At 46.8% G+C, this 14,730-nt stretch overlaps 1 protein-coding gene across 2 annotated transcripts in view; it reads left to right on the top strand.

Moving 5' to 3' along the window:
* Positions 1-8,728: 8,728 nt before the first annotated feature.
* Positions 8,729-14,730, top strand: part of XKR4 (XK related 4) — a 134,878-nt gene continuing 128,876 nt past the window's right edge. For both annotated transcript variants that reach the window (XM_081874247.1, XM_081874246.1), the window contains exon 1: positions 8,729-10,959. In XM_081874247.1, the coding sequence (XP_081730373.1) occupies positions 10,091-10,959 (869 nt within the window). In that variant the 5' untranslated portion in view covers positions 8,729-10,090. The remainder of the gene's footprint in view (positions 10,960-14,730) is intronic.

The raw sequence follows: 14,730 nt of genomic DNA, 5'->3' as shown, positions 1-14,730 counted from the left end.
CTTGGTTTTATAAGTTTGTTTCCCATGATTTCACAATATTTGGGATTTGTTGTCAAAGGACGTGGGTGGCACTGTGGTCTAAACCACAGAGCCTAGGGCTTGCTGATCAGAAGGTCGGCTGTTCGAATCCCCATGATGGGGTGAGCTCCCATTGCTCGGTCCCAGCTCCTGCCAACCTAGCAGTTCGAAAGCACATCAAAGTGCAAGTAGATAAATAGGTACCGTTCCAGCAGGAAGGTAAACGGCATTTCCATGTGCTGCTCTGGTTCGCCAGAAGCGACTTAGTCATGCTGGCCACATGACCTGGAACCTGTCTGCGGACAAACGCTGGCTCCCTCAGCCTATAGAGTGAGATGAGCATGCAACCCACGACTGGACCTAATGGTCAGGGGTACCTTCACCTTTACCTAAAAAAAAGAAAAGAAAATATAGTTTATGTAGTGAGGAATATATATATTCCAAGGTAGATATTTTTAAATAAATGAGAAACACAAGCACTTTCCCAGAACTTGTTTTGCCCAGTCATTCTACTGGACCAAATGTCACCTTGATAGCTATGGAAATTTCCCTGTGGTCACATACTTCTGCTGCTATTGGTGTGGTCTTGTAAAAAAAAGCTTTCTAGCTCAAATCTCAACAAGAAATTGTGCAGATCAGTGTTTTCTAGATCTGAGAGGGGGAGCAGTTAGAAGGCTGGCTTCTGTCTTTATGATTGTATGATATCGCCTGCTTTTAACTACAGTAAAGAGACTGGAGAAGTGGATACAGTGATACCTCGGGTTAAGAACTTAATTCATTCTGGAGGTCTGTTCTTAACCTGAAACTGTTCTTAACCTGAGGTACCACTTTAGCTAATGGGGCCTCCCACTGCCACCACTGTGTGATTTCTGTTCTCATCCGGAAGCAAAGTTCTTAACCCTGAGGTACTATTTCTGGGTTAGCGGAGTCTGTAACCTGAAGCATCTGTATCCCGAGGTACCACTGTAATGCATAACAATATGTACTAGAAATTCTGCTTTTTTTTATCTTAAGAGCATAAGAAGAGCCTGTTGAATCAGACCATTGGCTATCTAGCCCATATCCTCCTCTCAGAGTGGCCAACCAGATGCCTTTGGAAGGCCTGCAAGGAGGACATGAGCACAAAAGCACCCTGCCCACCTATGATTCCTGGCAACTGGCCTTCAGAGGTATACTGCCTGTGAAAGTGGAGGCAGTACATAGGTATCATTGCAAGAAGTTGCTGATAGCCCTCTCCTCCATGAATTTGTCTATTCCTGTTTTAAATTCTTGCAAGTTGGGGTCCATCTCTGCCCTTGTCCTTGCAGAGTTTCTAAAAATGAATGGTTCAGAATGTGCTACAGGGAAACATTGACAAGTCATATTTAAAATATTTCCATGTGCCTCATATAAGACCCAGATTTTTGATGACTTTTATTGTAAAGGTTCAGTAAATGAAAGAGACAGTAATAGGTAAGGTGGTACTTGGTTAGAAATTAAAATAAAGACTATTAACCTACTTGCAGAAGACTTGCTTTAGTTTTAATTTGTCTCATAGATTATTAGCTGTAAGACCTACAGTATAATGTCTTCTGATTGACTGAGGGAACAGGGTTAATTTAGTTCTCCAATGGTTCTCTTTGTGCTTACATTGCTAAGGTACGTGCTGAAATGAATTTAAAACTCTATCCCCAGAGTGCACAGATGAGTTTAGTCAGTATCAGTATTCATTACACAGAATCAGTTTGCTGTGATCTATTATGTGGTTTGTTTCATTTAGAGTGTCTTTCATTAATAGTTTGTAATATTAACTCACCCTGATGCCATTTCTAGTTTATCAAGTGTAAATAATGCCTTCTTAATTTGTTTGCTTCTACTAACACTGAACAGCATCTCATAACAGCTTATTTGCTTATTCCCCACTCCCACACACATACAAGCTTGCGCTATTTATAATAAGAAACCAGGTTAAGTTTTATGAGGAATATAGCACACTCTTTAGAACAACCATAGTGAAAGCCATGCAAAGGAGCAGGCCTTTGAAAAGCCCATAAGAGGAATTCCACGGGCCACTCCATTTTGCTGGTCCCAAGTAGTAGGTTTTCATGGGAAACTTGTTACCTGATGTCTGTTTGGATGCACACTTCCATTGTTCATTGTTTCCTCAATTGCCCATTGCAGTCTAGACAACCAGTCTAGACACAGCAGCCGCAATCTGGTGAATGTTTTAAAAAATGCCAGCCCTACCATTAGGCAGAGTGACTCAACCACCTCAGGCAGCAGTCCATGGGACACAGGTAGCAGTGATGAAGTGCTGGAAGTGAACCGAAGTGTGTGCCTCATGGCCTACTCTGTGCCCCTAAACTCACTGGATCTCCTCAGGTGTTGTCCAGGATTCAGATTTTTTCATGATCTTAATTTTCAACTTGAATTTTATTCTTTACACAATTGGGCAGCAAGTCTAGTAAGATTTTCTTTCAGATTGCAGTAGATCCACTAATCCTTGCCTACTGAGTGAGCTACAAATTGTTGGGACACTTCAAAAGCAAAACTAGATGACCATCAGTGTCCCTTTCAACTTTACAATTTTATGATTTCATTAACTGCAGTTATTCAAACTGCATAAATCAGCAGCACAAAAACCAGGCAGATGTTCCCGTGGGTGTAGACCAGGACCAGAGAGAAGTGTGGCTTGAGAAGAATCCTGAGGGGCAGATAGAGGGGCCTGCAGAGCCACATTCAGTCTCTGGACCTAAAGTTTTGTACTCTGTTCCAGGGAGTGCAGCCCCATCCAACAAATGCTATGCACTGTGCCCAAATTAGTAGTACCCAACTCATCATTACAAGAAATCGTTCTATGATTTCTTAGATTTGGTGTACTGAGACTTAGAACTACTCATGTGTACCATTATAATTCATTCTATAATTTTCTTTAAAAAGAAAGTGAACTTCAATTTATGAAATAATTCCTGACTATAGTGTGCAGCTTATATTGTTGTGTACAAGTGTAACTCCAAAGTACTGAAATCTTTTATCAATATTCGTTCAATGGAAGCATGAAAAATGAACACAAGCTGAATTGGCTGAAATGACAGAAAGATGATTTCTATGTGAACAGTTTTCACCCGAGTTATATTTGCTTGAAAGTAAACCCCTTTGGTATCAATGGGGGTTCCAAATAAATTTATTTAGGATGGCAGTTTGCCATTAATCACAAAGGAAATGTAAAATGAAAAGACCTTTCCCTGTTAAACTTTCAGTTAGCAGTTCATAATAATAATATAAAAAATTCTTTGAATTCTTCAAGCATGAGAGGCAACAGTAAATTTCCTACTAGAAAGCTCTAAAATCTAGTCTTCAGCCAGTTTCTATAGAGACAGTGGGGGCTTTTGAAATGTTTGTTTCTAGCCATAAATAACTTAGACAATGCTGTTCAAAAATGGTACTTGGCTGCAGCTTCCACTTCATTTAAAGCAGACAGCATTCTCGAAGTGCTGATCTGGTAAAGCAGAATTCACTAAGCATTTAATGCAATCTTATTAGAGAAGTAATACACAACAAAAGTATTGTGTGTTCCCACTATAACACTACTAAAAAACTATTCTACACTGAGCAGACTATATCTACCTCTGGCACAGAACAGAGTGTTCTCTCGTAATCCTTTGGCAAATGTTTTCACAGTTTGTGTATCATATTAAAATAAACTGAATTATGTGTAGATGGTTCTACACATTATGTTGTGTAGCTGCATGGGGGAATAATAAATGCATATTGGGAGTAAAATGAAGGAATTATTTGGCATCTTGATGAAGTCATGGAATAAAGTCAAATTATTCAAAGCAGTAAGCCACCCACCCCAAAACTCTGCTAGAGATTTAGGACATTTTATATTGTGTGTGAGAAAGAGAGGTGGGGAGAGAGTACTAGTTAAATGTAATCATTTGAATATTCTGCTCAGCTAGCAAAAAACCATTCCATGCAACATGTTGTGGAAAGGGCTTTCTGTGTTCACTTAAGCTTTAAAAATGCTGCAAATTGCAGTTGTTAAATGGCCACAGCTTTACCACTACATTGAAGGTCATTTAGTCCTACCCCTTGCTGCAGTAACATATTTTAAAGCATCTTTCCTATTAGCAAATTAAGTGAGAGAATGGGCAGGACAGGGACTAATGAGCTGGTGCCAGCAGTGTCACACTGTAGATAGTGTAGATAGTGTGATGTTGTGCACTCCAAATTTGGAGCAGTATTGTGGCAATCATCTCCTGTACAGTACTCAGCTCTGTAAAATGCAGCAATTTATGCAAAACATTACCTTTCAACATGTACAGAGTTGAATTTCCTCCTGAATTACTACACTTTATGGAGTAGCTTTTCAGGTCACAATCTTCCTTACAAGGTTCTGAGTCTCCAAACAGTTATTTTTTTACAGAACAGAAATGCCATTTAAGCATAGGAAACCAATTATTGTGTACTGCTGCTGTTGTTTTAACTCTCTGCCCCTGTGCTGCAATTGTCATGAAAACTGTCTCCCCAAAGCTGCCATTTGACATGGGAAACACAGGCACAAGGGACAGCTTTCATTCTGCATCAAAGAACGGCTTTGAGGGCAGAGGGTGCTTTTCACCTTTATAAACAATTTTTATTAAGGATTTTATTGGTTTACAAAAGCACATACATTGTCTCTTTTTCAGGTTGTAAAGGTTTTTTTACATTTGAAGTGAGACATTAGTATTGTATACAGAATAAAGTAGAGGGGAGAGGAGTGGTAATACTTGGTGTATATGCAGGGTTTTTATGTCAGCGTCTCTTGAGTAGGTTCTCTTTCTATTCGTTTATTATATTTCCTTGGTAGTGAGAGAGGTTGGGATGGCCAGGGCATGGTTGGTTGGCTGCAGTGAGATTTGTTTGCGTAGGGTGTGTGTCAAGTTAGCTATATCGATTCATATGTTGGTGGTGGGTTCCTGTTGTTTTGTTCTTGTTGCTGTGTATGTAATAAATGGGAGCCATACCGCAGTGAAGGTGTCCTCTTTTATTTGTCCCCATGTCAGTTTCAATCTGTGGGTTAGCTTTTCTAGTAAGGCTGTTTCCCATACGATTTGGTACCAGTGGTCCATGTTCACTCCTGTCAAGTCTCTCCAGTGTCTGGCTATGATGCTTCAGGCTGCTGAGAGTAGGTGGGTTATAAGCTCTTTATAATGTGAGTGGGCATTGGCAGAGGGTGTTTTTCATGGGGAAGGGGGAAAAGTTGGTGGAAATCTGTTGATCCACTTTCTCCACATCACTCAAGGCTGGCCTGAGACATTTTGACAGCTGAGGTGAAGCACGAAAGGGAATAAAAATCTACATCAGGAACAAGGGTGGGAGACCAGCAGCGCCTCCTATTTGCCAAGAGGCCACTGTAGAGGTGGCACTGGGAGGCTTCTGCTGAGAAGGCAGCAGATCCAGCCTCCAAGGAGTGTGCCACAGCCATTGCTGCTACTGGGCAATAGCAGGTGATGCATTCCTTGGAGGCTGAATCTGCTGTCCATGCAGATCCTGCCACCCAAGGCAGTCACCTCACCTTGCCTCATGTGTGGGCCAGCCCTGACATCGCTCATAATTTTACAAACTTCTTTTTATGTGCTCATTATTGCTTTTCAGTAAGTAGTTTTAAGGAAAGCAGCATGATTCCTGTGTTTGTTGTTCATTAAACTGTAGCAGTTCTCATTTCTTCATCCTTGCAAGCCAATATCCAAGGAGAGTGCCCGTATGAAATGGACTTTCTTTTGGATTGACAGTTACAGTGTGAGGCATAAATGAAACAATGCTACTGTACTATTGAAAGACTAATTAGTCTTATACGGGGAGGCCAGTCACAATCTCTCTGTACAGTGACTTGTTGCTTTTGCAGATTGGAAAAAAAGTAAAATAGAAGGAATCCAAGCAGATGAACACAGAGACTTTGAGGATGCTGTAGGAAAAAAAATTATAAAAGAGACACCTGTTAGAAAATTAGATGAAAACAGAGAATTTGGATGTGAATTGGTTAACATAAACATTTGCAGAAAAATCATCAGGATGAAACAGATGCTTTCTAAATAAAGATAACTGGAAAAAATGAAATATCGAGAACTACTAAAACAGAACAAAGCAAAATACAGAAAACAAAAACATGCCAATGCATCTTCCAAATCAAACTTCAAGATTCCCATTCTCACCTAGCCTTACTTCCCATACTACTACTCTACATATTCAGTAAACTGAAGCCTAGAGTTATGTGAAGTACCTCTGGCATAGTCTTTGCAATTCTTCTATAGAAAAAAACAGAGGCTGAAATACAAAGATGTTCATCCTGCTCTGGACAGCATTGCACTCCCCCTGAAAGAGCAAGTATGCAGTTTGAGTGAACACCTTAATCCAGCATTGTCACTTGAGTTCCAGGTGGTCTTAGTGGCCTGGAGAGCCTTTAACCATGTTCATCTGGTTAACCAGCAGTGACCATCCTGGACAGGGTTAGCCTAGCACTGGTGATGCATGCTCTGGCAACCTCTCCACTGGATTATTCTAATGTAGGGATGCAGAACCTGTGGACACCCAGGTGTTGCTAGACTAAAACTCCCATCATCAATGACCACTGACCATGCTGCTGGGACTGATGTGAGTTGTTGTCCAGCAACATCTGGGGGCCAATGGTTCCCATAATGGCATAATGTGTTATATGTAAAGTTAAAGGACCCCTGACAGTTAAATCCAGTCACGAACGACTCTGGGGTTGCAGTGCTCATCTCACTATACTGGCCGAGGGAGCCAACGTTTGTCCGCAGACAGTTTTTCTGGGTCATGTGGCCAGCATGACTAAGCCGCTTCTGGCGAAACCGGAGTAGTGCATGGAAATGCCATTTACCTTCCTGCCGGAGCAGTACCTATTTATCTACTTGCACTTTGACGTGCTTTCGAACTGCTAGGTTGGCAGGAGCTCAGACCAAGCAACAGGAGCTCATCCCGATGTGGGGATTCAAACCACTAACTTTCCAGTCGGAAAGCCCTAGTCTCAGTGGTTTAGACCACAGTACCACCCACATCCCGTGTTATATGTAGGGCTGCCTTAATTATGATCCAGAAGCTTCAGTCACTGCAAAGCTCCTAAATTTTGATGGGTACAAGAAGGAAATGCAAACAAATGAAACTAAATATAAATTAGCAAGTAGATCTTCACGCTTGACTCCATTAGCAGGCACCAGAAATCTGTGTTTCCATTCTCATTAGTATCATCACAGGGTTGTTGTGGAGATTAATTGAGGAGGAGAACCACACATGCCACCTTGAGCTCCTTGCAGGGGAAAGGTAGGATATAAATGCATTTAATGATGATGATGATGATGATAGCATTTATCTGTCACTACAAAAATGCCTCAAAGTGACTTACAATAATAAAAGCATATGTGATACAAAAATTAAAAGACATCAAAATTATAAAAGAACATCAGCTGAAGAAGAGTACTCATCCTGCAATAAAATAAAAGGGCAAATCCTATCCCACCATACTAAAAGACAAACACCAATACAGGCTTGGGTATCATCAAAACATATGACCCCAACGAAAAGCCAAATACTTGAGTGAACAAGAATGTTTTTGCCTGTTACCTACAAGTTGATAATGATGGTGCCTGGTGCATCTCTCTGGGGAGAGCAGTGCAAAACTGGGCAGTCACTACTGAAAAGGAACTTCTCATGTGGCCACATTTTGCACTGTCCATGGAGGGGGTACACAAAGATGCAACACAGGTTCTGGGAAGGTTCATGTAGGGAAAGGTGCTTGGTCTGTGTGCCAGTATTTCCCCCTGAGTATGCTCTTTCATGTAGTTGCTATCGGTTGCTGAGATACATGGTTGTGCAAAGACACTTGCATATGGTCCATATAGAAGGCTTAGTTTCTAAAACTAAGAGCGAGGTGGTACTGAAGCCAATACTTTCTAGAATCTGTACCCTGGACCTGATGCCCTGGCTTTGGGTGCTACGAACACAAGAACCTTTGCTACTAAACCCAAGCCTATCAGGCATCCGGCAGCACTCTGAACATGCTCGGAGGCAGGCTCTTGTTCCAAACCCAAATCCTAATACGGCTTCTGCCACCCATTTAAAGGGATGCCATGAAGAAACTGTGCACTATTCAAAATTATGAGCTGAGCCCTCAGCTCCGCCCGCCAGGTCTCCTTGTGGGAGCGGAACCTTCAACAAGGTGCCTAAGATGTGAGGAGTGCAATGAGCCGAAAAACGACGCGATACCCGGGCGCTGGGTTTTCCCTGTGTGGCGAACGGAGCTCCCCCGTCTCTTGCACCGGTCCAAGTTAAGACGTCTCTCAGAGACAATGGGCTCTTTCTGCCAGGTGGGCGACTCTGTCCTTTCGCGCTTCGCCTGCCTGCCTGCCTGCCTGCCCACGAGCGACGCGCCTCGCCAAGGAGGCGCTAATCCTCCGTAGCCTTTCTTCTTGTCAGCTGCGCTGTTGGTCTGGCTCGTCCTAACCGACATCCTCATGCTAATGTGCCTGTCTCCAATCCCCAGCAAATGGCCTCAGGCGGGGATTGCTCACTTGGCTTTGTGGAAGAGGGGGATAAGGACGCCTCTTGGGCGAAGGCACTTCCAGCTGAAGGCAGCGCCACGAAAACTCACTCGCTCTGCTCCCGCGACTACTGCTTCAGCCGTTTGATTCCAGCGCGCGCGCGCGACGCCCCCCCCCCCGTCACTCATCCCCCGCGTCCCCACCAGCGTGGAGCTGGCGCGCGGCCAAGAAAGGCTTTCCCGCGTCCGCCCCTCCTCCCTCCCTCGTGGCACACATACATAATGCATCCGTGTAACAGGAGCAGGTCCCTCCTCGGGCATGGCCGTCGCACGCGAGCCGCCTCCCGGTCCCCTCCCTCCTACCCCCGTGCGCCACCCGCTGCGGAAGACTCCCCTACTCTTCGTCGCCACGCGGCCTGAGGTAACAAAGCACTGCTAATGAGGCAGCCGCCTGCGCGGCTCCACTCACTCGCCCATACCAAGAAGGCGGGAAACCAGCTTCCCCCACCTCCCCGCCCGCCCCCGCTCCGCTTGACTGGCGTCCGGAAGGGCAACTAGACCCCTCGCGGCAAGCACGCGCTTCTGCGCGGATGGGCACCTGCAACTTCTCCCACGCGGCCCCATCACCTCAGCTGCAGCTCCGCGGCTGTCTCCTCGCGCCCGCCCAGCTTGCAGCCTCGAAACAGGCTCAGGGCCACAGCGGCGTGGCACTAAACAGCCTAAGCGGGCAGCGGCAGCAAGTCTGTGGTGGAACTCGAGTCTCTACCTCTCCCCTCACGTATATACATATTTATATATTTCCCACCCGCCGAAATACCCCCCCACAGGTGTGTTCCCGTCAAATAAAATCCCCCGCCCCGCTTAGAGGGCAATCTTGGTAGCCCTCCCCGTGTCCCCTGAATACAAGTAGCCACCCTTTCCCCTCCACTCTGCAAAGGAAGGCGGACGCCTCTCCCGCCCGTCCTTCCCGGAACGTTTTCTGCAGACCACCCCTCAGCGCGCCTCGTCTAGGCGATTCATTCTTTCTCCCCTCAAATCCCCTCATCCTGTTGCATCGGCTGCTTGCTCCACAGCGTCCCCTCCCCAGTGCCATCGCCTCCCTCCCTCCCTCCTGGGCGCCACGGCTGCTCTGTGTGTGTGTGCGCTCTCGCGCGCGTGTGTGTATTGGGGAGGGGGGAGAGGGATGAGGTCATCCTCTTTCCCGGCGTCAGTCAGCTGGGTGGCGGCGGCAGCAGCAGCGGCGGCGGCGGCGGCAAAGCGGCGGGGCGGGCCAGGCCGAGGAAAGGATGGTCTGCTTCGGGGACCGCTCCCCGGGCTGCTCGCGCCTGGGGCTGGGCGGGTGAGCGGGTCTCCCCGCAGGCAGGCGGCGCTCCAGCAGCGCCCGCAGGCGCCGCTGGCCCAGCCCCGTCAGCGCCCCGAGAAGAGCCGCCGAGCGAGCGGCTTGTCCGCGGCAGCAGCAGCGGCGGGGGAGGGAGGGGGCGGACTCCAAGGGGCTCCCGGACGGGGTCCCTCTCCCTGCCGCCGCCGCCGCCGCCGCCGCCTTCCAGCCGCAGCATGGCCGCGAAGTCCGACGGGGGGCGGCTGAAGATGAAGAAGGGCAGCGAGGTGGCGTTCACGCCGCTGCAGAACTCGGAGCACTCGGGCTCGGTGCAGGCGCTGGCCTCGGGCTTGCCCTCGGCGGCGGGGCCCGGCGGCGCCGAAGACGACGAGGCGCCTGGCGGCGGCGGCGGCGGCTGCTGCTCATCCGGCGGCTGCCGCTGCTGCTGTAGCGGCGGCGGCGGCGGCGGCGGCGGCCGGGCGGCCGGGGGCTCGCGGGGCTCGGGCGGCGGCTCGTCCTCGCTGTGCCTGCGGCTGGGCCGGGAGCAGCGGCGCTACACGCTGTGGGACGGGCTCTGGATCCTGGCGGCCGTGGCCGTGTACTTCGCGGACGTGGGCACGGACCTCTGGCTGGCGGTCGACTACTACCTGCGCGGCCAGCGCTGGTGGTTTGGGCTGACGCTCTTCTTCGTGCTGCTGGGCTCGCTCTCGGTGCAGGTCTTCAGCTTCCGCTGGTTCGTGCACGACTTCAGCAGCGAGGACGGGGCGGCGGCGGCGGCAGCAGCGCCCGGCTCCTCGTCGGCCGGCGGCCACGGCGAGAGCAAGCTGCTGGTGAGCAGCGGTTCCGCCGCGGGGGACATGGAGGCCGGCGCCCGGCCCGGCACGCCGCAGAGGCAGGCGTCCAACGCCAGCAAGGGCAACGCCACCAACAGCACCAACAGCAGCAGCAGCACCAACGCCGCCGCCGCCGCCGGAGGAGGAGCGGCAGGGGCGGGCGGCGGCGGCGGCGGCATGCGGCCCCCCAAGAGCCGGTCCCCCTCCTGCGCCTTCTGCATCTGGCTCATGCAGGCGCTCATCCACATCCTGCAGCTGGGGCAGATCTGGAGGTAAGGCACGCGCGCTCACCCCGCTCACCTTCCTTGAACTCCCTCCAGCCACGCTGCGCTCAGGAAGGCGCGCAGCCGGGCCTCGGTCGCCTGGGAAAGTGTCCGAAGAGGCTCCGAGCCGGCGACTTGCCAAGCCGGCTCTGACGCCGAGGCCCGGTTGCCTTAACTCTTGGGGAGGCGGGGTGGGGGCCCAGCACAGTCTGCCCACCCCGCGCGCTTCTCCAGGGGCAACGGTCTCGTGTCGTGCGCCTTGAACTCGCTGTGTGTCAACGCCCGGGCTTGAATTAACTGACCCGTCAAGGCCTCGATGCCTTGCGTGTGCTTGCCCGTGCTGCCACTTAGGGCTTTTCAGGAGCGGCTGAATAGGCACACAATGGAGAGATGGCATCCACGCCCCTTAGGAGACTCGCTTGTTTTTGCACTGTTGGGCTGCGTGATGCTGAGACCTCGCCTGTTTCCCTGCTTGTCTCCTGAGCTTTAAAAGCAGAGATGCGCTTGGCGGTTATAATGGGTGGGGTCATTCCAAATTCTGAAGCGGAAATACCATATCACTGGGATAATCCTGGTGTCTGCTTAAAAAGGAGCACACGCAAATTCCAGCCGCAGCTTCAATTGACTTGTTCAGTCACAAGGCGTTATTTCTGAGGCTGTTACTTGTTAAAAAGCAACATGGGGAACAAGCACATGGTTAGTTGTTTAAGGGTCCTATGGCTTTGGTGCCATAACTTCACCTTATGAAAAGGTATATGCAAGAAGTTTAGAGAAGAGGAGCATTGTAAAGGACTGTAGTTTCAAAATCCTGAATAGGTGTTGCAGGCTGCACATTTACTTAGCACTCACTTCTGAGTAAAGGTGGACCCGGCTGTATTGTAAGATGAGTTTGTCAGCAGACTTTGGTTCTCCACACAAAATAAAAGTGTTCCTATGCGCACCCTGTTAAGTCACTTTGAGACCAACAAATGGAATTAATAGTAATAATAAATTAGCATTCACTTTAAAGTGTAATAAAGTATTTGGACAAATTTAGAGAAATGTTAATTTAACCTCTGCATTAAACTACTGTACTTTTTAAGAGGCTCCATGTAACTTCAGGGGTGTGTGTGTATGTCTGTCTACTTGATCAAAGTAGAATTCAAGAACCTTGGTTAAGCTTGAAATTGTGATCCAGCTGAAATGACTGCAGATTTTATTATGGGACTGACTAGGATCAGTGGGTTTCCTTTCTTAGTAGCTATGAAGGACACTGCAGGTGAGTACATAGCTGCCTGATTGAATCAATGTGTAAAAAAGTGTTAGAGCACTTAAAAATAGAGGACTATAGTCACTTTGTTCCTAGAGATCTTGGTTGATGGTCTTACTTAATTCCGACAGCAAGTGTTTTTAGTGATTTATTTAAAAATTGAGGTGGAATGGCTGCAGTGAATTTTAACTGATAGTTGATATTTGTTTTTTAAAGTATATCTGAACCTGTATATAGAACTATATAAAAAGTAACATATGATATAGCTTACAGTTGATGATAATATTGGAGATTCTGGCTTAGTGACTAAAGGTATATTTCAATAAATCTTTGTGTTCATGGATATTTTCTTATAATGTTTCTGAAGGAAGAGAATATTTCTAAAATTCTGCTGTAACATAATATGGAACTTCTTCATTCCAAAATGACATCCACCTTTATCTCCATTACTTCTGTTTTAGTCAAAGATCTTTTTATTAAACTGGCCACACCCTATTGCTCACATACTTTGGTTATTTGGACTGTAATCCAGATGATTTCAAAATGTTGTGTCATGACCTGGAAGAAAGAGAGGGGCATTGTGACCTGGGTGAGCGCAAAGCAGCTCACTGTTTAGGACACCGTCAGGACTTCCAGGTGAGGATTTGTTAAACTAGGGGTGCTCCCTAGCTAAGATTGTACAGCAGGGGAGGGGAACTGGATTCAGCCAGTGGAGTGGATTCAGAACTCCCCCACCCTTGTGGGCCACTTTGACAGGTGGGTGGGGCCAGCCAACTGTAAATCACCTGGCACCACCATGATTTCAAAGGAAATGATCGGGAGTGCTCCTGATTCTTCCTTTTTTCTTTGCAGGCATATCTTGAGTTCAAGAAGTGGTTGCAAAGGAACAATCTTTCTTTGTAGCCACTTCTTCAAATCAAACCACACCTGCAAAGGAAGGTTTTAACTGCAGAGAAAACATGTTCTTTTGCATCTCCACTCTGAATTCAATTTAGGGACACACACAAAAAGAATCATCAGCATTTTCTAGCTATGCTCACACCCCTTCTTCCCCTGAAGTCAAAGGCCAGCACTTTTTAAAATTTTCCTGCCACTGAGCAGGGTGTCAGGAAAAGATACCAAAATCTTAAAAGCACTGACATTTAGCTCCAAGGGGGGTGGGGAAAGTGTGCACTTTTATTCCTTTGGCCATGGACTGAAATTTCAATATGTGCCATATCTGATCTCATATATGATGTCAGCCCTAGCAAATGTAGATGGGGTTAGCCAAAATGACCTTCCAAAGCTGGCGAGTCTCATTTGACCCATGGGCTGAAGGTTCCCCACTACTGTTGTATGATATTGAGAAGATGGCATCATTGTTGAATGCTAGAATTGGAAACTACATGCAGCCTTTGAGACACTTTAGCATTGCCTCCTCATTCTTATCAGAATATCTGCTTTTATTTTAAAAATGAGGGCTTATTACTTTTCCCACCATGAGAATCAACACTATTAAAAAAAAATCACACATTTACACACTTTAGAATTTTGATATGTACATTGTTTATCATTTTTTCACCAAAGATAGGCATTAATAGTTGTTTTTTAAAAATACACGAAAAGCAGATATATGGCAAAGCTTGGGGTTCAAAAGTAGGCATTCCTCATCATTTTAAAATTTCATATATATATCCATTCCATGTTGCAGGATATTTTGGACCAAAAGGTATATAAACTAAACATAATACTATATTAGACCATGTTTGGTAAAGCACATGAGAATCACTAATAAAAATATTATTAAGAATCATGTAGATACATTGGAAATCTAGGCTGAAAATTGTTTTGTGTGATATATTTAATATGTATTACTACATGTGCAGACAAATTATTCTAGCATTTGTTGTTGTTGATGTTGTTATATTGGCTCTATTTCTGACCGCACTTGGTGCAGTTAACAGTCAAGCAAAGCCTAGTAAAGTAACAGTTTTGTCACTTCTCATTTCTGTGTTTTCCCTGCTAACATTTCCTGGCCTTAGCAGTAGGGCTGGAGGTGCTGTGGGTCAGTCATTTAGAGAAAGTGGAAAAGGAAGAATATCAGCAAGAATTCAGGAGACAAGCATTGATATTTCCCAGCAGTAGCACTGGTCTTCTATCCCATCATCTTAATGTACTTGGAACTTTGGAAGTTGCACAGGATATGGTGAAAAGTACTTTGCACTAACAGAACAAGAGAGCAGCACTGGCCAGTGAGGTGGGTCTCTGGCTGGCACCCAGTAGCAATCATCCAGCGCAGCAAAGCTCATTCTTACTAGTAACTATCAGGAATCCAGAACCATGTGAATGCATGGTTGCTGAGTGACTAATAGTTCCTAGTGTTAGAATTGGCTTCCAACATAGGTGGTGGTGCTAGTCGGACAGCAACCATGTGCTTCCACAGTGCTGACTGAGACACACCCTGCCACCTCATGACAGTTAACAACAAACTGCAGCTTTTCCTCTCCTGTCTTGATTGCCCTGCAGGGATGGCTGATGATTTCCTCTAGCAA

This window comes from Podarcis erhardii, assembly GCF_964252035.2.
Source record: "Podarcis erhardii genome assembly, chromosome: 8".
Classification (NCBI taxonomy): domain Eukaryota; kingdom Metazoa; phylum Chordata; class Lepidosauria; order Squamata; family Lacertidae; genus Podarcis; species Podarcis erhardii.
The sequence above is the reverse complement of the archived record's forward strand: the minus strand, read 5'-3'. Positions and strand labels throughout refer to the sequence as shown.